This window comes from Mus caroli, chromosome 4 (assembly GCF_900094665.2).
Source record: "Mus caroli chromosome 4, CAROLI_EIJ_v1.1, whole genome shotgun sequence".
NCBI lineage: Eukaryota > Metazoa > Chordata > Mammalia > Rodentia > Muridae > Mus > Mus caroli.
This window is the reverse complement of record NC_034573.1, coordinates 117,725,958-117,750,032: the sequence shown is the minus strand read 5'-3', so window position 1 is coordinate 117,750,032 and position 24,075 is coordinate 117,725,958. Positions and strand designations below refer to the sequence as shown.

Sequence of the window (24,075 nt, the reverse complement as noted above, 5' to 3'; positions counted from 1 at the left end):
AGGTTGAGATCCATAAACAGGTGTGTCTCTCTCCTGAGCTTCCCAGTCTGGGTCTCAACGTCTGTCCCATGGATGTTGTGATAACCTCATCCTTGTTTGTCCCAGGAGCTATTATATGGCATTCAAAATTCAAAGAAAACAAATTCAGGAATGAACCCAGCAGCCTGGTGCTTTGAGCTGGCGTTCCCATAGACCCTTACTTTCTCCAGTCTTCCACACAGGGAATGTCAGAGAGACTTGGGAAACCAAGGTTCTGTCTTGTTTGAATGACTCTTCAGGCAGGACAATTCTTGTTATTGAGTGGCTAAGTGAACTGGAGATATGGAGGCTCAGGAGTCCTTGGCCTTTCTCCTCTGCTTCCTCCCAACGTGGCCTTTCAGTTATCGTGTCCTCATTTGTGACATTTCTGCCTTATTCACTTTCATGCTCTGGTGTGGTTGGTCCCTATCCTTGCAGGAGGTCCTCTGCCCATCACCAACAGCATGCTCCCTTGTCAACAGCTCTGCATAAACATCTCCCACTGGCCTCTGTTCTTTTGGCTAGGCCTTTGGGAGTCCCCGTAGCATCTCTAGACATACATCTTGCTGCTCACCTTCAGCCGTCTGTGATCTAAGGTGAGCAGCAGCAGGTATGCATGGCCTTGAGTCTACACAGGTGACTTAACTCTCAGGAGTGCATTTCCCATGTTTATCTGTTGAATTCATACCAGCTCTTAAAAACAGGGGCTACTAATAAGTATGTTATCTTCTGTACCAGTTCACCTTGTCTGTCTGATACTGAGGATTGAACTGGGGACCTGACAATTGTACCTTCCCCAGGTTTCCTCCCCAGAGGTGTCTTCTTTACTTCAGTAATTTAAACAAACATTATACTCCACTTCCTTCTTAAGAGTTTTCTGCAATCCCATATAACAGAAACTAGACAGGAGGGTCAGAATCATAGCCCTAACTGAAACCAAGTTATTTAGGATGCGTCCCTGGTTGTCCTCAAGGGGAAAAATAGAGAAATGTTAGAGCATCCACCCTGAAGGGTGGTGTTGATAGTGTAATGAATGGGATGCCTCCACAGTGCCTGGAATAAGATGAGAGCTCTGTTCCTTGTCGTCACTATCACTGCTATCATCATCATCATCACAACAATACCACCACCAATCATTGCCATCATCATTACCAATTATTCATCACCAATCACTTCTTATCATGCACCATCATCATCATCACTATAGACAGCACAAATCACACTGCCATCATCATCATCACCATCATAACAGTTATTGTCACCGTCTTCACTATGATCATGATCATCACACCTCCATCACTGTTGCTGTGGTAACCATCATCATCACCACTGCCATCACTATCAACATTCCACCCCTCATCTCAATTATTACCTTGGTCATCAACATTTCACCATGAGAGAGGAAAGGACAGTACAAGGATGCAGCTGGGAGAGGAGGGTTTATGTCTCGTGGATCGAGTAAAGGGAATCACTCAAGCAAGAAAAAGAGATTCTAGGGAGCCAGGGCAAAAACAAACAAACAAACAAAAACTGAAGCCAGTGTTCTCGTTGCCTGATGGCCAGAGACACGCCTGTCAGCTCCTTCCTAGTATGGGAGTCTTGGTGTTCTAATGAGGTGACAGTCACCTGATGAATATTGTGCCCTCACTTGTGGCAGCAGCCCCCTCCAGTACCGCACCACAGGGTTCCTTAAGGACAGGGATTGTGTCTTACTCATCATTGCCTCTCCAGTGTCCAGCCAAGTTCCTGACGCCCGGTGATGATGCAGTATGTATGGGCGAGAGAGGGAGTGATTGATGAATGAGCCATTAAAAGGCCACCTTGAGGAGAATGGGGCTAAGAGGTGGCTAGGATCCAAGCAGAGTGTCACAGCCGTCAGAGGGAGCACTGAGCCATGTAGGGAGAGAGGTCCATGCAAGCCAAGATGTGGCGGTTTTTGTCTTTCTGTCTAAGGCTTCATAAAAGGGAGCTAGCACATTCGCTGCTACTTGTCTATGTGAGACTCTGTAAGTCAATTTACTATTTCCTACCACCCCCGGCCCCCACAACCTTCTGTCACTATTGCTCTCATTTTGTGAATGGGGTCCATGAAGCCCAGAGAGGTTAGGCAACTTGACCAGCAGGAAGGGAGCTAGGGAAAGATAGAAATCCATCCCGAGGAGCTTTAACACCCGCCCAAGCTCGCTGGACTTAAGAACCCTTCTGTGCCTGCTTAGCACCCGGAGCCATGAGCAGGGAAGGAGGGCGGATCATGATTAACGTCCCGCTTCCCGTGTCCCCCTTTGTAATTTAATTTTATGGTTTCAGGAGCTGTGTCGCAGGTTGTGGGAGCCTGCAGAGATGGGCCACCAGTGGTTTGGTTTAATCCCCTTTTTAATATCTTTGTTGCAACGTTCTTTCCAATTCAGCTCCCAAGTCACATTAAAAAAAATACCTCTTCCTTGGGGTAAGCCTTCCCTTATTAAACAGATTCAAATGAAAAGTTTTAAAGATAATTTGAACAATAAGAATCACTCGGTAGCTCCCAGGCGAAGCTCCTTTATTGCTGTATTTATTCCCAGTATTTCCTGTCTCATTCCCCAGCTCAGTGAGTCCTTCACTGCTCACACCCAGTTCCTCCAGGCCTTGGCCCTACTCAACACTGGCTCCCATCAGGGAGACTCAGAGAAGAGGTGTGGTATGAAGGGGTGTGTCTCACCTCCAGTTGCCAATGACTGGTTGTCTCAGGACCGCTGTACAGAATCCAGAGGGAGAGTCGCACATCCAGTGTGTCTCTAAGGATGACATACAGGAAAACCAGAAGGGGAACTGGGCAAGGAGGACCCATTCAAAGTGTTCTGATTTGCCAACTCCACACCCCGATGCTCAGGAACCCACGATACAAACAAGCACTCCATCTCTCTTAGATACGCGGCTGGCTTACTCTAGGGGTCAAAGGTGAGAAATCCCAGGCTGAAGGTCAAGTAGGAATTGTTTCAGAGAAAAGGATGCCGGGCAGGAAGGAGATCCACTCGTTATCAAGCGCTTCATGAATTGCTGGGACATTTAAGGAAATGGGATTCCACTGTGCGTGAAGACCTTTGCTAAGAAGTGTGATAAACAGGCTTGGAGCTGTTGAGAGCAGAGCTTTTTGACAGTGTGGCTACCTTTGACCCGGGATGGTTTCACCATCCTGCCCCCACTTAGCGGCTGAAGAAATGAGGTCTGAAGAATTTTACACCTTGGTCAGCACTGGTGGCGTGGGGCTCAGGCGATGTGTGACCCTGCCCTGTGGTCCTCCAGAGCATGCAACGGGCACCAGGTCTGACTCTCCTGCTCACCTTGCTGCCTCCCCGTCAGAGCCGCTAACATTTGCATAGTGCTCCTTACAATTTACCAAGCGCTTTCACATGCATCATCTTACTTAATCCTGCTGAGGCCCGGAGAGGAGAGGAGAGGAGGGCTGGGGGGCGGGGAGGCCAAAGATTTTCCAAGGCCCTACTTACACCCTCTACCCCCTACCAGAAAACTAATAGCAGGCAGATCAGCAGGGTTCCAGGTATCTTTGGGACATTGGGGCTGTCTCCTGAAACCCCACCTCTAAACTGAGAGACATGGTCAGGGTCTCTAGGTGACCAGAGAGGTGGACTCAACCTTCGTTTGTAAGCAAGAAGGCTCTGGTGTGTGTGTATATGTGTGAGTGTGTGTTGTTACAGTGTATTTGTGGCTTAGGAATATATTGTTCATGGTTGTGGTGTGTGTTTATGTGCATAAGTGCATGACTATAGTGTGTGTGTGTATGGTTGTGACGTGTGTGTGTGTGTGTGTCTGGGTTATATGTGTATGGTTTTCACTATGGTATGTATACATACATGGTTGGGAGTGTGTACATGTCTCTAAGGTATACATCTTTGAGCATGAGTGTGTGTATCTCTGTGTGTGTGTGTGTGTGTGTGTGTGTGTGTAACTGATATGTGGGCAGGCATAGCTGTAGGATGTATGAGGAGAGGACACTCAGTAGCTGGGTGAGTACTAGACCCCAGCAGAGGGAAGATAGAGGAAGACAGGCAGGTTTGATGAGCTCGCTGCCCCCCCTCCCTCCACACTGGTCCCAGGCCACCCCTAGTGATGTGATATATGTGTCATTGGAATAGAATGTTGGCTCCGAACCTATGTAAGTTTAAAGACCAGAAACACTAGCATCCCTGACCCTAGCCAGAATGGGTCTCCCTTGGGGAAAATTTAGGTTGGGTGAAAGAGCCTCTGTCTCCCCAGGGAAGACTCTCCTTGTCTGGAGATGTTGGGTACAGTAGTCTAGTTGGCACCTATGGTCTTTTAGAACTTGCTAGATTTTAAGATTTTCATTAAAAAATCAGATGTTATACTGACGGGTTCTCACTTATATGTGACTTGTGTGGGTGGGTGGTGGTGGGTGTTTTTTCTTGTATCTTTCAGTACCCACACTTTGTTGTGAATATTTAATATTTTAACTGTGATATGCCATGTGGAGTTTTTTGTATTTTGGCTCTTGTCTGTTTGGTGTTGTGTGTTCCTTGTATGTGAGAATGTTTTTCGCTATGGACCTGTTGATGATCTGGTCTAGGTCACTGACCAACAGCACTTTTCTTTATCATCTATGCCTATTTAGAAGATTTTAGTCTTTTCAGGCTGTCCCACAGTTCCTAAATACATTTTTTCCATTTCATCTTCCTCCTTCTCCTCCTCCTCCTCTTCTTCCTCTTCCTCCTCCTCTTCTTCCTTTTTCCTCCTCCTTCTTCCTCCTCCCCTTCTCCTTCTCCTCTCTCCTCCTCCTCCCAGCTCTCCTCTTCCTCCTCCTCTTGTGTGGTCTAATTCCTCTACTTTAACTTCAAGCCTGATATTCTATCTTCTCTTGACTTGCTCTATTCTACTTGTAAGGAGTGAAGGGCTGGGATTCCCTGTGTAGTTTGAGTGAGCCAGAGACATGGACACAGCCCCTAGAGCCTTGGCTTGAGTTCATGGTTGAACAATGATGACGTTTAAAGAGGCAGGGAAGAAGTGGGGTCTAGAGTCAATTGAACTCTATTGACTCTAGGATGATGAAGATGAAATGGGGAAAAAATGTATTCAGGAACTGTGGGACAGCCTGAAAAGACCAAAATTTTCTAAATAGGCATAGATGATGAAGAAGAGAGCTGTTGGTCGGTGACCTAGACCAAATCTTCAACAGGTCCATAGAGAAAAGCATGACAATTTATTAGTCATTTGAATCACCTTAAATTTAGAGAATGGCGACAAGCCACTTGCTGACTTATATTAGAGAATTATATCTCAATCCATCTACCATATCACTAAAATTCCTCAGTCTCAGAACAGGGACTTTGGGTTTCCTGCCGACTCCATTGATCTGACTATTCATTCTTTTTTTTTTTTTTTTTTTGTCTTCATTTCTTCAACAAATGCTTTCCATGGCTATCGGCAGGCCATGGCCCTGAGTTTTTTAAAAATTTGGCTGTGAAATTTTTCAATTCCATCTTCATTTCAGCTTGTGTTTTCTTCAATATTTCTCTACTGGATTCGGTTCTCCCATCTCGAATCCTCCTTAACATTTCTCTCTGCCATAGGCTTGTGTTTTCTTGCATCTCACCCAGCCGTTTACTGCTTGCTATTCTCATGAAGCTCATTTGAGCTGGTTTGCTTTGTCTTCTTTAAATTCCTTGGATTCTTTGATGAAGTCTACAGATTGCTCTTTTAAGTTCTGTGTCCTTCTCATTGGAGAACACTTTTGTAGGACTAGTGGTCTGCATGGGATACGCTGTCTTGGCCTTTCATATTGTTTTTGTTTGTGATGAGACCTGAGTGTCTGGATTTCTTCATTTCATTGGTTGTGTGTCTGTGAGTGTAAGGCTAGACCCGAGGGCTGGAGATAGTATGGTCAGGCAAGGTTCTCAGGACATACCAGGTTTGTCTGGGTCACACATGAACATCTCAGTCTGTAGGCTGGATATGGTATGGAAAGGTTAGGGCAGACTTACCAGGCTAGGATGGTACACAGGATATGTGACTAGGACCAAGCCTGGAGGTTGGGAACAGTCCACTCGGTTACTCGCCAGACTGAGCCTGGACATATATGTACAACCCAAGATAGGTCTGGAGACTGAGGAAGGTGCCAGCAGACTAGAGTCAGATGGAATTACCTGGCCAGACTGCACAGGATAGGTGGGTCTGGTAATTGGATCTCAATTAGCTTATCAAAGTCAGCTGACCACCCAAAGCTCAGTGATTTGTGACTACAACCACATACCTAGCTCCCATTTCCCTGGCTAAGTCATGTAGGCTGAACTCTGCTGGGACTGACAAGGACTGGGCTTGACCGAATTGAGCTGGTTCCGTGACTGGTACATGTGCCTTCCTCAGGGCCCGACAAACTGTGTGCTGAGACTTCTTGGAGGTCTCCTCCATTGAATGTGTCACCCTGCAGCAGGTTAGTCTGGACTCATCTGAAGTAGCATGGGGTGGGGTTACCAGTCTCAAAAGAGTCAACGGGTTAATACCCAACTCCAAGCACATTTTAAGTGTCTGCTTCTTACTGCATCCTGAAGAGAAGCAGCTATCAAAGGGTTCAATCAAAGCATGGCGAGGTAGAGATGCCTCACTGGGTGATCGCACTACCCCACTGAGGCTGTGATGGAGAGCGCTGAGAGAGGCGTCACATACTAAATGCTAGCACTTACTGTCAATTTTCATAAATGGGACTTGTGGCTTTGATATGAGGCCATTTGTAAAAGATCTGGCCTCTGCTAAACCCTGAGCAGTTTGGTCTAGTTTCTGTATCCCTCTGGAAACGTACCCCTTAACAATTCTACCATGCTGTTCCCTACCAGGTAGACACGGAAGCCTTGAGGTCAGAGGTCAGTCTGCAGATGGACCACAGTTCAAGCCGGAGTCTTGTGTGTGACTCCACAGCCTTCTACTTGCTTCTCTTTCTAGGCAGCCATGTGGCCAGGGCACCTGGCCTGGGTGATGTTTGCCATCAGTCTAAGATGCCATGGCTGAAAGACAGTATTTGTCTTGCTGTCCTCCTTTGGCACTTACAACTTCCTGCTTGCATTTTTCTGTTGTTTGGCTTAGCCAAGTAGCAGTTTTCATCTTTGCTCTGTGGTATCATGTACACAGAGCCGCTGCTGGAGGAGCTAAGAACATGCTTGCTTAGTCATTATGCTGGGAAGGGGTGCCAGCCAGTCCCTGGCCCTTACTCTCACACAATTCTGTACTTTGCAAATGCAGAAACAGCACAGATCTTGAGCCACAGGCACACAAACATCATTTTCACGGGTTGCGGAGGCAGGGGGGCAAGCACGGACCGTGGGTCCCAGAACCTTGGCATGTGTTCTGTCTTGATTCCTTTATCTGAAGCCCAGGAATTAGCCCTGGAATGAGTCACTACATAGAGTCTAGTAGATTTCATGGTGTTTATCAACCTAAAAGGAAAGACCAAACACCACGGGAGGGGAGCTGGGGTTCCCAAAGCTTAGAGGGAGGGCTTAGGGGCTGGTGAGATGGCTCAGTGGATAAAGTGCTCTCTGCAAGCACGAGAACCTGCGTTCAAATTCCTGGCACTGGAATAAATGCTGGCAATGCCCATCTGTAATCCCAGTGCTTGGGAATGGGGCGGTGACAAGCTGATTCCCCAAGCTCATTGGCCAGTCAGCCTAGCTGAATTGATGAGCTCCAGGTTCAGTGAGAGACCCTGTCTCAAAAAATAAAGTGGAGAGTGATCAAGAAAACTCTCCAACATAGACCTCTGCCATTGATGATGTGCACAGAGGTGCACATGCCTACGTGCCTGCAAGAACCAGTACCTCCACCCACTTCCTGGATTCCAGGAAATTCGTCCTTACCTTTGAACTTAGTCAAGTTAGGTGCTGCTTAGGAAGTGTTGTATAAATCCCCAGGAGACTGCAGAGAGTCACTGTGAGCTCTCTGAGGGTCTGTACATCCCAGTGTGGTCATCTGATGACAGGCTCCATCCATGTCTAGCAGGAAGTTCTTGGGGTCAGATTAAGCAAGGGGGATGAGGGGGCGGGCTTCTGATCAGGCTAAGGGGATGTCAGACAGATTGCAACGAGTCAAAGAAGCTGGTACAGATTTTGGCCAGGAGAGGGGAAGAAAAGTGTACACCAGGGAGACAGAGACACGAAAATTCCTCCATTCCTTTAGCCAACAAATCCTTTCTGAGCTGGAGGCTTTGTGACAGGTGGTTTTAGGCTCCAAGGCCTCTGCGATGACCGAGATAGAGTCTCTGCCTCCCTGGAGTGCATATGCTGGGGAAGTGGGGTCTTTTAAATAAAAACCCACTATGATAGAAGGCAGACTGATGGAGACCCCCACAGAGTGTGCCTAGCAATGGAAGGAGGGAACAGCTCTTTAAAAATCATATAGGAAAGGCCACATGGGGACTATGGCATCTGAATTGACACCTGAATGTTGCAGAGGAGCTGGATAAGGGGCAATCCAGCAGGTACACAGAGCACTCATTCCACAGAAAATGCAATGGTCTTTGGTGGCGGGGAAGAGCTTGGCATTTCAAGTTATAGATAAAAGATCAACCCGGTGGAAAGAGCAGGAGATGGGCCAATTTGTGTAGTGTCCCGGGGATCATCAAGGAGTTTGGATTTTATCCTATGAGTAATGAGAATCTACAAGATGGTTTTAAGCAAGGGGATTGCTTGATCTGAGTTCTGAGAATGTCCCTGCTCTGTGGCCATGCGGTTTTCTAAAACAAACAAGAACAAGCCAATCTTATTTTCCTGGGGATAGAGGGGGCTGAGGAGGGAGGGAAGACATGGGATTAAGGGCTTCTAGGTATGTGCTGAATCTTGATCGTGGCTGGGTGTTTGACAAAGGTTCTCATGGAGGCATGGAGACTAGGATGATATGGAGTTGCTTCACTTTCCTTATGAGCTGATACCAGGTTTCCTTCAAGCTGCAAGTAGGATCTTTGTCAGTGTCCGGACGGCCCTGCCCTGGACTCGTCTCTAGTTTGACAGTTCCAACTGTAAATTGGTGGAAGACTCAGAGGGCAAGCTCACTAGATGTGTAGCAGACATGTAGCTGTCAGGGACAGCTGGTGCCATGGATGACAGACTCAAGATGCACCTTGATGACCCTCTGAGGGTTGGCATCATGGGAGGAAAGTGATAACATCTCTGATTGCATTTAGATCGGGGAACAAAGCCCAGGCAGGAGCTGGGGCACTGTGATAGAGGAAGGTCTCAGAAAGGGGGCTGGCTGGCTGAGGCTGGCTGAGAACAGGAAGTGAATCAGCTGTGTTCTCCCCACCTCAGCCTTCACCCCTAGCATGGTGCCCGAGGTCCTTGGTCTTTCATGGTTACTGTGTTCCTCTCTGTGAAGTGGGAGCGATACTGTCAGGTGTCCAGGGATGTGGAGGGCTATCAAGTGTGTGCATAAATGTTGATCCCTTGCCTCCCCTTTCTGACTTGTGGTAGATTCATTAAAAATGAGGCCTCCCGTGGTCTTGGTGGGAGATACCTGGGGAGCCCACACTGTGCACAGCCAGGCTGTGCACCTCTATTTTACACGCAGTGCCTACCCCTAGCTTTCAAACAACCCCACTGACTTTGGCAGAGTACCCAGAGGGGAATGAGCAGAATGAGCCAGGTATGACTTATTCCAGATGCCCACAGCAGTCTGGTGGTGGTGATGGGCTCTGCACAGGGGCTGGGGCAACTTTTATGGACATAGCCACGAATAAGAACACTGGCTCTCTGGCTCGCTAGACACCAGGAGTGTGCTAAGCCTTTGCCTAACTTACCTACCTCACAGCATCTCCACAGTCTAACCTTGAGAAGAGCTTACTTACTTGACAGATGGAGAAAACAAGGCATGGACAAGAGTTGGGGGGCAGCACAGGAATTCCCACCCAGCACCCACTGATCCCTTTCTATTGCCTGGCTCCCAGGCTGTGAATGATGGAGAGCCAAGTAGGGACCATGCCTGAGGTGTTTTGAAACAGGACCTCAAGGTCTTTTAAAAGGTGTTTTTTGTTTGTTTGTTTGTTTGTTTGTGGAGGGCTTAGCAGATGGCTCAGTCTTTGAAGAACTAGCTTTGCAGGACCAAGGACCTAAATTCAATTCCCAGAAGTCACATAAAAGTGGAAGATGTGGTGGTCTGTACTTATAAGACCATCCCTAGGGAGGTTGAGACGGGGATTCTGGAGGCTCACTGGTCAACCAATCTAAACTGACTTGGGAACTCCAGGCCAGTGAGAGACTCTGGGCAATGTTCCTGAGAAAGATAACCTGAAGTTGACCTCTGGCTTCAACATGTACATAAGCACACATAAATCGCCACCCCAGGCACCCGTGCACACGTACACATGCACACACACACAAACACAGAGAGAGACACTGGGGGGAAATGAAGCTGCTTTCCTGCCACCTGGCACTTTTGAAGATTCTGTAGTGACTCGTGTGTGTGAATGTGTAACCCAGAAACCAAATATAGATACCAGGAGACTGACTAACGTGATGGCCCCAGGTGTCTGCTTCCTGCTTTTCTCATGATTGACAGCGTACGGAGGATCTTATCTGTTGTACCCTCTCCCTCCCTCAGCTGGATTAGTTTTAAAGGAAACCCCAGACATAATTGATCTATACATATTAAACATGTAGCTCTGAGAGATAAAGGCTGCTTTTGTTGTTTTAGTGTGACCACAATGCCTCACTCACAATGTTATAAGCAGCCTTGGGTAAGGCTAAGTCAGAAAAGCTGTTGGCATGCAGCTGACTTTGCAAGGCAGTGGAGTGGGGGGCAGGGGAGAGGACTGGAGGTAGGGAAAAACAAAAACGGTTCTGTCAGTGACCTGTTCCTGGGACTTGGGACTCACCTGATCCCTTGAAGGGAGGAGAAGGATCTGAAACTTAGGGCATCCGTCCTCCTTACTCTGATTGTTCCTGGGGGCACAGTGGGGAGAGTAGGGCCTATTTATAGCCCTGAGTCTAGACATGGGAGGGAGGCAAAAGGAAAGGAATATTCAAGAGGGCCAGGGAGAGGGAAAGAGGAGTATGAGGGAAAGAGAAATAGAGAGTGGGAAGCGGGCTTACCTCTGTGGACTGTTAAGGGCAGGCTCTACCCAACTCTGAGTGAACTGTACACCTGCCCGTTTACGTGCAGATCTGTGTGCACCACGAAATGTGCGCGTATGTGTGCATGCGTGTGCATGTGCGTGTGCGTGTGTGTGTGTGTGTTCAGAAGCAAACAGCACTATCAGGAAAGTAAGGGAACCCCATGCACACTGTTTTGGGTATTTCGTGTGCCTTCTTAGCGGCAGCCAGTGGACTGTCAAACAGACCATGTCTGAGTTTAGCCGCGATGAAGCTGCAGCCTCCAAGCCCCATGGCGTCCCTTTCATTTTTTTTTTCCTGTCTGCCTCTTAACCATCTTTCCTCTTTGTGTGCCCTGAGTGTCAGCTAAGCAGGTTTCCAGAATGTTCCAGGCATAGGCAACTAGATCCTCCCCTCCCTGGAACCCTTTGAGTATGCATAGCTGATGCTTCTAAGCTGGGGCATTGTGGTTCCCCTGGGAATGCAGTGGAGGGAGGGGGTCCCTCACCAGGGTTGCTGGGGGGTCGTGGAGATGGCAGGCTCACCACCTTCTCCCTCACTGGAGAAGAACCAATAACCAGGAGCTGGGAGTTCATTGGCCCATCAAGGGCCATCAGATTGTTAGTCTTGACCCAGGATGGAGATGAGGGACAGGGACACTGGGAGAGCCTTGTGAACTGGTTCAGAGTCTGGGCAAGTGGTACTGTCACCCACAACTAAAACAAAAACAGGAGGCCATGTGGGCAAGGGTCTATGCAGATATCCAGATGGTCGCCCTGTGGAATCTAGGATTTGGGGTCTGGTCAGACTGTGAGCCTGAGCCACACAGACACACTAGTGGACAGGTGTCTGACCCTTGTGGTAGAGTGTCTGCACTGTTCAACCCCCCCCCCCCCCTTGGTGATATTCCTGGGCATCACACAAGGGTATCAGAGTAGAGGACCCAAGATGCTGAACAACTTGCTCAGGGTCGCAGAGATGAGAAGTGATAGAGCCAGATGAGCGCCCTGCTGGACACTTGGCCGACCTGCAATAGGGAGGTTGTGCTGTGTTCCTGGGGACTCCTTCAGGCTCCACATCTCATTCTGTGAAGTGATTACTCACAGCCAGCCCCTTTGCTGCTGGGCAAATTTCCCCAGTGAGCTCCCTCTCTGTTGTTTGTTCCTGAGAAAGGACAGATGTTCACAGCACAATGACCTAGTGGGTGATGTTGAGCCCTATCGGGGTTGGCTTTGTGAACACCTGGCCCATTTTCCTTCTGGAGAAAGCAACAGGTTGTGAGTCCACCTTCTTTCCCTGAGCCCCACCCCACCCCCACCCCACTGCTTGTAGAGTCGTCCACTGGTGACTACTGTGTCTCTGATCCTTTTGCAGAGCTTTGGAACTGGGCGGTGGCAAGGATGAGATCTCCCTGTTGGTGGAGCAAGAGTTCTTGAGCCTCACTAAAGAACATCTCATCTTGGTCCAAGAGGGCTCTGGGGAGCTGGCAACACCTATTGTTACTCCCCAGGGGACCAGGGAGCTGGCTCCCTGCTTTCTTGTGCCTCCTCTTGGGGCAGACAGCGCCGCCGAGTATGTAGGATCCTCCGTAATGGCTGATGACGAGATTCGGGAGCAGAAGCTGTCCATGCCCATCATTGGTAGCAGGCAGGACTCGGATTCTGCCATGTCTACAGTCACCGGCATCCTGCGCTCAGCCAAGGTCAAGAGTGTCAAGGGGACTAAGGACAAAGGCCATAGCCTGGGTGCCTCTAATTCAGAGATCAGCAAGCTCCTGTCTCAGTTCCCACTGAAGTCGACTGAAATGTCCAAGGCCCCAGACAACAAGATGGTGCTGGAAGAAACCAAGGTCATTAAGGACTTCCTGCAGAATAGCATGTTCAATGGCTCCGGACCCCGGGAGCCCATGGGGTTGGGCCCGTTCCTGCTGCTGCCACCCCCACCTCCTCCTGCACTCCCTGACAAGCTCCCTGAGTCCTCTCCTCCCAAGAGGCAGCTCCCAGTGTTTGCCAAGATCTGCTCCAAGACTGAGGCTGACGCCGCTCTTGAGGGCCACCACTGGATTGGTGAGTGGGGTTGAGAACAGGAAAGTGAGGGGGTTTTCAAGGGAGAGAGTCTTGATCAGGAAGCTGAATCGAGGCCATGGTGCGTCTTTGTGCTAAGCAAAACAATGCAGGCTCTCTGGTTGTGCGTTTCTAAGTGGTGTATGAATGTGTACATGGTTCATGTGTGGATAGATACACCCATGTATATGTCTGGAGGCCAGATACAATGTCAGGTGACTTCCTCTGTGGCTCTCCATCTTCTTCATATGTGTGTATATGTGTGTGTATACACATACACACACACACACACACACACACACACACACACACACACACACGTATACACATACACATGCATTACAGATGGCTGTGAGCTGCCGTGTGGTTGACTCAGGGTCTCTAAAAGAGCAGCCCTTAACAGCTGAGCTATCTCTTTAGCCCCGCCCTCATCCTATTTCTTGAGATAGGGTCTTCTACTCACTAAACATGCAGCCCACCAATTCAGCCAGAGTGACTGGCTCGTGAACTCTGGCAGTGCTGACCCTGCCTCCCCAACACCAGGAACACACACACACATGCTGCCACACCCAGCTTTGTATATAGGTGTGGGAAATTCAAACCCACGTCCTCAGGCTGGTGGGATAAGCATCTCACTAAGTGAGCATTTCCAGGCCCTGCAAGACACACCATTTCTGATTTTATTAGGTACCCAGAGCATACTGGAGGATTTATTTACCTTATCAGAAAAGATCCCAGCCTTGAGTCTAGGATGGGAGAGAGAATTGATTGGCAGATAGGGGTCACTTATCTTTTTTGTTTTATGGAGGCACCCACCCTGGTCATCAGGACTAGCCTACCCTCTGTAGGGCATAAGTTATCCAACTAGGCACAGATCAAACTGTTGGTCCTGGGATTTGTTCTCTGGAACTCTAGAGGCTTAGATAAGTATATTTTTAGCACTTGACTAGGAACTCTGGTCATCCTAGGAAACTCATCCCCCTCCTGGTGCTCCCTGCCCATCTCTGGGACTCTGCATTGTATATGTTCAGACTGGATTGCAGAGCCATTTGCCCACAGTTGCCAATCACTAGAAGAATAGATTATACTCACGCCAACCAAGAGAAAGGTCACCCCCAGGCTGAAGTGTGATGCTTAACTGACAGTGCCTGTCTAGGGAGGGCTCACATCACTGAGAAACAAGAACAAGGTCACCTTTGTAGGCATTCTATATTCTGGAGCAGTGGAGGGACCTCAGAAAATCAGAGCTGAGGTGACAAGCTGGACATAGTGCCCAGCAAACCTGGAGGAGTCACAAGGTATTGGGACGATGGCAGTGGGTGGAAGAGGCTTGAGCCCTCCCCCAGAGGGAGGGAAACACTCAGCCTCTCTTTCTAGAGGGGACCCTTCATATTCCTTGATGAAGGGGCTCCAGACCAGGGGTGTCTTCTCCATTTCCCCTCCCCACAGTCAGAGAGTGCCTTTGTGTACAAACCCGAGGGCAAGGTATGCCAGGAGAATCTTGGTACAGGGTGAGCAGCACACTCATTAGAGAAATCTCAGGGGTGCTGAGGGTGCCCCTCTCTCTCTCTCTCTCTCTCTCTCTCTCTCTCTCTCTCTCTCTCTCTCTCTCTGTGTGTGTGTGTGTATGTGTGTGTGTGTGTGTATTGGTAAGTGTGTTTGTCATGAGTGTGTCTGTATAGTTATGAGGCAGAGGAAAGGGAGGGAGAGAGACAGACAGACAGACAGACACAGACAGTCACAGACACAGACACAGACACACACACAGACACACACACAGACACACACACAGACACACACACAGACAGAAAGATAGACAGAAGGAGAGGGGAAGGGATAGAGAGTTTCCAAATGCCATAGGGGTCCTGCAGATGTTGAAGAGACTGACTGTAGCTGTGTGAGTGGCTGCAGATATGCTGGTCCCTGGGGAAAAGGACTATTATTAGTGGGTATATTATTTCAGCAGTCTAGCTGGGGGCTAAACTCAGCAACCAGAGGAACTGCTGGAAGAGACTCTGGGGACATGTTCTGCTAAAAATGTCACAGTCTCCTAAATTGGCCCTGGCTGGAGCAGTGCTTCCCTTTTCTGGGAAAGGTAGGGTCCAGGCCCATGCAGAGGCCCTGGCGGCTGCTGGGCTAGGTTGTAGAGGGATTCATGATGTGGTGGGAGCACACCCACTACTATCTGTAACACTGAAGCACAGGTCCTTGGATCCGGCTGTTTCCAGAGTTTCCCAGGTGTCTTCGGTGTGTCCAAAGCAGCTCATAGCCATCCACCTGTAGGTGGGCTTCTCAGCCAAGCTCTGTTGAGGTGTTCAGAGACAGCCACTCCGAGGAAGGAGTGAGGGGCAGAGACCAAAGTCTAATTTCTGCCTCTGACAGAGATAAATGCCTTAATAGCAATTATGTAATACTTGTGAGTACACACATATATATATATAATATTACATCTAATATAATTTATGTGTACACACATTTATAAAGCTGTCTCTATTTCTTAGTACTTATCCCAAAGATGCTCAAAGCCTTATACATAGTAGCATACAAACTACTCACTCTCTCCTACACACTGTAACTAATCTATAGATTACCGCTGGTGCCTAATCCAATGTAAATGCTGTGTAAATAGTGGTTACACGGTATTGGTTTGGGAATAATGACATGAAGTTCTGTATGCATTCAGCGAGGATACAATTCTATCTTGAATGTCTTGCATCCACTGGTCTACACACACACAGATGCTCCATTTTTGAAGAAAGTGTTACAACACTGAAGGGAAATGTGGGTGAGATCTCTGCTGGCATGTCAGGTGTCAGAGTGTCCTTCTGTGAGGGATGAATGCTCAGTGTATTCAGAATAAGACCTGAGCCTGGCAGCCACTGAGTCCTTCCATTGAGTGACTCCAGTCACTTCGGATGAATCACCCCGTCCCTTTGATGTTTCCTGCTGTTTGTTTGTGGTTGCCTAGGTCAGTGACATTTCTTGGTAGCCCCCAATGAGAGTCTTGCTAAACCTTCCTTCCTTCTGGATTGAAGGACCCTCTCAGACAGTTGAGATCCCAGCCAGTATCTTCTTCCATTTTGTCTCTTTGTCACCTCACAGTGACCATCTGCCTTTTCCTGGAGCTATTTCTGGGCACACCTTTCTCTTCCTTGTGTGAGCTCCTGCAGGGCAGTCTGGCTCTGACTCATGGCTGTGTCTCCAGAGCTCTGGGCAAAGCCTGGCACTGGTGAGAGAGCTGAATGGCCTGTGAGAGTCACAGCAGAGGTGACATTTCTGATGAGGGATTCAACTCAGCATCATGGCTCAGACTATATGTTCTATAGGGATCTGTGTCTCCTTAGCTAAGCCATGTGCAACCTCACCCAAGGTACCCTCATATCCTTAGCTAGGGCACCATGGATGGAAGGAAAGAAGGGAGACAGAGAGAGAGAGAGAGAGAGAGAGAGAGAGAGAGAGAGAGAGAGAGAGAGAGGAGAGAGAGAGGAGAGGCAGTGGAAGAGGGAAGAAAAGAAATGAGGGGGAGGGGAAGAATGAAAAAGGAATGGCCAGGCATGGTGGTGCACGCCTTTAATCTCATCTCTCAGAAGGCAGAGACAAGCATACCTTTGTGATATTGAGGTCAGCCTGGTCTACACAATGAGTTTGAGGCCAACCAGGGATACACAGTGAGGCCCTGTCTAAGGGAAAAAGACAAAGATAAAGAGATGGGTAAATGGGTAGATGTATGGATAGTAGATGGATAATTAAATGGATAAATGATGAATGGATGGATGGATTGATGGACAAATATATAGGTAGATGAATAGATAGATGAATAAATAGACAAGTGGCTGCCTGGATAAACCACTGAATAGATGGATGGACAGATGAGTGACTTACCACCAGATGGGTGGCTAAGGATGAATGGATGGGTTGGTAGGAGGCTGAGTTGATCAGTGGATGGATAGATGAGTAGACAGGTGGATGGAGAGATGGATGTATAACATAAGAATATCAGAATGGGCAGCAATCAGAGCAGACTTCAGCACAAACCTGGGGAGGTACCTGACCGAGACATAGTCCCTAGTGTGGCCTGGACCTGGGTGTGAGCTATAGGCTCCAAGAAAGGAAATCTACAAGAAGTTCTTACTTCCCAGACGCATTGACTCAGTTTCTCTCCTTCTGCAGAACGAAGCCCTGGCACAAAAGAGCTGACCAAAAGTCGAGAGAGCCTCTTTCTCAACCAGTGGCCCCAGAACCGGAAGGACACCTGTGGTGAGGAGGGTCACAGTGACCCAGTGGGCACCATCTCCATGACTCTGCCAACCAAGAAGCCTGTGTGGCCAGCAGAGAAGAACCTGCTCTATGAGTTCTTTGGGGCCACCAAGAACCCCAGTGGGCAGCTGAGGCTTCGAACCAAAGTGGATATGGACGGGCTGGATCTGAAATGTAAGTGGACCTTACCTGGAAACCCTGGTAGGACCAGGTCGGGGCATCTCATCCTGTCCATAGGCGAGCTACTGCTTTTCCCTTGGGTGTCAGGATTTTTAAGTCCATAAAATGGAGGAAATTATTTTCTCCCAGCAGCCCCTAAGGGAATCCAACTGCTAGAGGAATGTAATTGGTTTTCAGAGATCCCACAGGCGCAAACAACTGAGGTGGTATATGGCTCCAACTGGGGCTGTATTACAGCGTCTCAGTTCACCCAGGCCGCAGATGAACCCATGCTTTGTATTATTTCCACATTGAGATCATTCAAGACCTGGCCTGGCTTCGTCTCCTTTGCCTTCCCACAACTGGATGAGGCATAAAGTCAAAACCCCATTTCCAAACATAAAGAAATTAACAAAAATGGGATGCTGTGGAGAGAGGGAGGGCGTTATTTCTGATTCCGTAGCTCATGAATGTCTCTGTAGAGGAAAAGAATCCAGTGTTTGTGAACAATAACAACTCAGCTCAATCTCATGTTGTTAAACTCAGTCTTAAGTGAGCCCACACTGAAGTATTTCATGTTTTTAAATACCCAGCTTTAAGAGCTACAGAGATGGCTCAATGGTGTTTATGTACTTCCAGAAGGCTGGAGATTGGTCCCCAGCACCCACGTTGTGTGACTCAGATGCACCTGTAACTCCAGTTCCAAGAGTCGGAAAACTACCCCTTTTACACACACACACACACACACACACACACACACATACGTGCACGACACATCACACACTTGCATGCATGCACGCACATGCACATTCACATAAAGAAAATTAACATTAATCGTTAAAATATTTAGAAAACCATTCTCATACAGCGACAACAGCCTGCACAAAGTTTCTACTATGGCTGCATATCCATCCCTGGTCAGGTGGATTTAATCATTAGAGGGAGACCTTTTGCAACAGCTTTGCCCTTGTTTGTAGAAAGCTGGAATTCCATTTTGCAAGTAGGTAAAATACAGCCTCAGCAATGTGGCTTACTGCATACCTTGCTCGCCAGCCTCATTTACCAGCTAGTGATGGCGAGAGAAGCCACTTCTTCTAAATGAGCAATTGCTACACTAATGATGTTTTCCTGAACTTAGAAATCTCCCTGACTTGAAAGGATCCCTCTTGGAGCTTAAGGGACCTGACCCCTGAGAATCTGTATTCCCTGGTCGTTATAGTAATGAAGGTGCAGCCTCTGCCTGCTGCAGGCACTGAGATGTTCTTCCTCTGCTGTGACTTACAGTTAACTCCCCTACAACGGTGCCTGAAAAGAACAACATTAAATATGCTGGCAATGTCTTTGCCCCACGCTTCACCACAACCTTGACCTCGGCCACCCTGAACCAGCCTCTCTGGCTCAATCTGAACTGTCCACCTCCACCGGTGTTTTCCAGCCACTCTACCTTCCCGCAGTATCAGGTAAGCAAGTGGCTCTGGCTCTTCCTGGGAGCCTGCTGCCCCGAGAACCTTGGGACTCCCCTTGAACACCATCTCTAACCATAGGTCATATGAGGATGAGAGTAGACACTGTCAACCTGTGGGTCTCTGCCACTATTTTCACTGTGATCACACGGACTCACCACAAGGCACACACACACACACACACACATAGTGCATGTACATGCAGGCACACCCGTGTGTTTATGTACTCACACACATGCATACCATGCATGCACATAGGGATCTTGGGATCCTAGCTGAAATGGAATTAGAAGTCCCACACAAAGAGATAGTGAAGACTCTGTAGCAAGGTTTGAAATTTTACTCACGGAGCTTATTTATGCAGGGAAAATGTAGTTTCTTCATTTTGTCCATTTAACTTAATATCCCTTAAGAGCCATGGCCCACTTGGTAGAAGGAAGAAAGAATCAAATAAATGTCCATTCTAGTTTAAACCTTTGTCCGATCCAATAACTTAACAGTCTCCTTAGGTAGTGCTCTGTGTTTTCAGGAGATGTGCTCAAAATCAGAGATGTCCCCATCTTCTGTTCCTACTGCTGGCTCTTTCTCCATCAATGTCATGTAGATCCTCCAGGAAGTACAGGGTCTCAGAGCTGTGCATTGGCCATTTGCTGGTCTGGCCCAGCTTAGCCAGGCCTGGAAAAGGGGAAAGTGGAGAAGAAATTAGTGTCACACTCAAAGGACCTGTCTCTGTTGTGTTGTCAACTTTTCCAGAAAAATGATCCCCTGCTTCCCACTCTCCACGGGTACAGAATGCCTTACGATTCACAGTGAGGTGGAGATCGTCCAGGGCAAATCACAAGGCATCATCCTCACATTAGTAATAATATTTTCACACAGTTTTGAGAGGAGCATCCCCGTCGTTAATTCACGCTTCCTTCACCGGTGTTCTTGCAATTTGTGACTTCTCTAATCCCCCTTCATTCATCCACCTCCTCATTGGCTGACTCGTTATTTTATTTATTTATTTATTCATTTTCTTAAGTAATTTTAAAGACCTCTGCTCTGTGCTGACTGTAGCCTCTGCACTGTGCTGGGGGAGGGCACTCAAAGGTGAGGAAAAGGCTTGAGGTCTAATGTAAGTTCAGGAGTAAGACCAACAGAATACACTAAGACCCCAGGCCTGGAAACAACCACGTGCTTTTCCGTGGTTAGAAGTCACTGCCATGCTTTGCTAACTTGGCTTTTTTTGAGTTAGTAAGGTTTGGATATGTTTTCTGAGTATAGACTATCCTATGTCTTCAGAGAAACTGGCGTTCAAATCGTAGGGCTGACTACAGAAGGAGGGAAACTGAGTCAGCACCTCTGGATGGCAAATTTCTAGAAGTAGAGAATACTTTCTTATAGGCCAAATGATAGATTTTCTGTAACTCGCACTGGGTATTCAGCTCAGCCTGTTGTCTCAGACAGGTTATACCCACACACTTATTTTGAAACATTCTCTGACTATTGTTCATCCTGACCTTTGTGCTGTATGTATCTATCTCTCCATCCACTTGACTGATGGCTCATCCATATCATCTACTTATTTATCCTTATCCATCATCTATCATCCATTCATCCATCCATCCATCCATCCATCCATCCATATATCCATGCATTCATCCATCTATCCATCCATCCACCTACCCACCCATTTACCTACCGACCCATCCATCATCTATCCATCTATCCACCTATCATCCATCTCTCCATCCATGCATACATACATGGATTCATTCATCCATCCATCCATGCATCCATGCATCCATGCATCCATCCACTTCTGCAAAGAAGTGGTGCCCTGACCCACCCAGGAGGACCCACTAACTTCTGTGAATTCAGGCAGTGAATGGCTTAGTTGAAGTTGACCATGAAGGAGCTGACCCTCCCAGGTGATGACTAAAGACAGAGATTCCATCTTCTCATGGCATCTCAGAATCTCCCAGTGCTCACTATGAGACAACTGACCAGGAGGCCTGATATAGTAGAAAGAAGGCACGGAAGATTGGTGAAAGAGCTCTGCAGCATCTGCACTGCGTGGCCTTGGGCAAGTTCCTTAACTGTCCCAGTTCGTCTGTAGAAGAGCTGGGCTTATCATAATTACAGCAGCAGCAGAAACTGATTGTGTTGTAAGGATTAATTGAGCCCACATACAGGGAAGGACTCTTAAAATCCCCAGTGTGACACAGATGTTCATTTCATTAATATTCAGTTATGGCCCTCCAAGAAAAGGGGGTCAGGGAGTTCAGTAGACCTTGAGGGGGCAAAGAGAACTGGGGACTAGTCTTTCATGGTCTCTTCCACACGCGACCTAAGGAATAATGATGAGGCCCCAAATCTAATTTACTCAGAGCTCTGTGGTGGAGAGACCCAGAGATGGGAAGAGAAGATTCTCCACCTAGAATATGAGCATCTCCAGATGAAAAAGGGGAAGCTGTGTGGGGAAAGGCCACAGCCTCAAGCGAAAAGGAGTGACTGCTTATTTGTCCTCTTCACTCATGATTTTACAAAGCTGCAATTCTAACTACTGCAAACATCCCTAGACTCATGCTGTCTTTCTCATACTAATGAATGCAGCAACATCTCTTATGAGGAGGGTGCAGGACTGTATGCCAGCTGTATGCCCTCCATTGTCCCCAGTGTGGCCCACAGAATAGGTGGTGTTAGTGAAGGGCTGCCTAGTGTTTGCAGCCCTGGAAGAGGTGGCAGCTAGGCAAGTTAATGGGGTTGAAAGGAAGCATCAGTAGACAGGGGGGTTGGGAGGTGGGGTTAGCAACCTGCCTAGAAGCCTTGCAGCTCAATGAGGGCCTGGAATAAGCAAAGTCATCCCTTTGGAAGGTTCACTCCAGGGAGGAGTGGAAGGGACCTGGCTGGATCATGGTGGTGGTGAGGCTGCCCTGGTTGCCCAACTTTAAGCAATAGGGAATAAGGGGTGGTGGGGGGACTGGTGAAGAAAATGGGCAGGGTCAAGACAGGAAGGTCTCAGATGTCACTGCTTAGTAACAGAGGGCAGGCAGAGCTCTCTAATAAGATGTGAGATTCTCAGAGAGCTGGAAGTTGGAACAGGTAGGGAAGCTGGGAGGCTTCTCAAGTGACTCCACATCAGAGACCCTGGAGCCCTACTTGAGAAGCTAGAGACATCATCAAGAGCATAGTGTCCACCATTACCTTTTTGGTGATTGACACAAGCCATGCCCAGAACAGAGGCAGCACTTTGGGATGAGGAATGTTCTTGAAAGATGACCTGGGCTGAGAGGTGCTTCAGGCTCTGAGCATCATCCCAGGTGTAGTATCTAACTTTTTGGCTCCTCTGGGCCACAGTGGATGAAGAAGAATTGCCTAGAGTCACATATAAAATCTAGGGGTGTATAACTCATGACTCATGGGTTTCAAGAGCACACATGTTTATTTTACATGACACTGTGACAAGATGCTGTCATCTATGATGTTTGTGCCTTAGAATCATGCTATCAGGCTACCAAATAGTTGTAAATTAATCCATTAATAATGTTTTAAGTAAGCTTACAGTTTTATGTTAGACTGCAATTCATAGCTAGCCTGGTCCCTATGTGGTCTGCAGTGCTAGGGTTGGGTGCCCTTGTGATGTGTAGGTAATAGGTAATGACTGAGTGGCCATTTGGAGGGGTCATGAGTTGGCCCACTCTTTGTAACATTACTGCTAGGTGTGTGTGTCTTCTGTCTGTATGGACATAAGGATATCCCCAGGCCCCACCCTTAATCAGAGTTGTGAATACAATGTGCATTCTCTTGGGCTAAGCTGCAGGAGATTCTGGAGAGAGGGGCTGGTGGGGGGTGACGGACAGATCTAACATTTACAGAGTTTTCACTATGTGTCCAGGTGCTTTCTCAGCTCTTTACTTGCATTCCTTTATTTATCCCCCTGCTCACCTTCTCCATGAGCTACAGATACACACGGTCCCCTAGCAGCAGAAACACAAATGAGCACACACAGGGACACAGTTGCACATTTGTACACAGAATCCCAGAAGCTGGCTAGACCCAGGTCCCTATACATGCAGGTATACTTGAACACAGACTTATCAACACTGTGCACAGATGTGTAGGACACCTCACATGTTAGCTAAGAACGGGTTTAGGCAAAGATGGAAAAGGCTTGTGATGGCGAAGGAGACAGCTTGGTCCATAAAGTGCATGGCTTGCAAACTCAAGGACCTAGGTTTGACCAACCAAGATGCAAATGAAAAATAACTGGGTATGGTGAGGCAGGGTTGTAGTCCTAGTTCTGGGGAGGCAGAGACAGGAGGATCTTTGGAGTTTACAGACCAGCCAACATAGTAAGCCTCAAGCCACTTGGTGAGCTTCAGGCCAGTGAGAGATCTTATCTTAGGAAAACAAAGGGGTCAGCACCTGAGAAATGACACAGGAGGCTTGCCTCTGCAGCTACACGTGTGTATGGATAGCAATGATGACAGCTATGGCCATTCAGTCAGGCTCCGTAGGCCTGTCACTCACTCTTCTGAAGACAAGGGAAAGAGAGGTGGAATAATTTTTCAGGAACACATCAGCCTCTGAAAGGTGGTCAGTCTCTGATGCTCTTTCCTAAATACTCATGAAAGAAGCTTTGGAGTCTGTTAAAAGGGGGGCTTCCCATGTGACCTGACCTGAGCTGGCCCCGGCACAATCCAGTCAGCTCTAGGCAACTTCATGGAGTGGGTCAACTGGGGGGGTGGAAGGTCAGCCTGGGATGTAAATCTAGGCCTGTGAGTGGGAGGCTGAGGTATACAGCTTCCGTGCTCAGCATCAGGGACTCTCACCCAGCATTAGGAACTGCTCTCTCTCTTTGTAGGGCCTGTACCCACAGCGGTCAACAAGGATGCCCTACCAGCAGCCCGTTCACCCTCCACTGGGGTGCTACTCGCGACAGGTGAGTGGATGACTTCCCCTCCTATGCCCTGCTCTATCCAAGTCTTTAGGTTAGAACGCTTTCTGCTCCTTCATCCTTGCCCAGCCATCACCACCATTGCTTCC

At 48.1% G+C, this 24,075-nt stretch overlaps 1 protein-coding gene across 1 annotated transcript in view; it reads left to right on the top strand.

The window, feature by feature from the left end:
- The window catches only part of C4H1orf94 (chromosome 4 C1orf94 homolog), a 43,402-nt gene that overhangs the window by 7,016 nt on the left and 12,311 nt on the right, over window positions 1–24,075 (top strand). Inside the window, exons 2-5 of the mRNA XM_021160347.1 lie at window positions 12,477–13,168; window positions 17,336–17,596; window positions 18,866–19,041; window positions 23,894–23,971. Of these exons, the coding sequence (XP_021016006.1) occupies window positions 12,477–13,168; window positions 17,336–17,596; window positions 18,866–19,041; window positions 23,894–23,971 (1,207 nt within the window). The remainder of the gene's footprint in view (window positions 1–12,476; window positions 13,169–17,335; window positions 17,597–18,865; window positions 19,042–23,893; window positions 23,972–24,075) is intronic.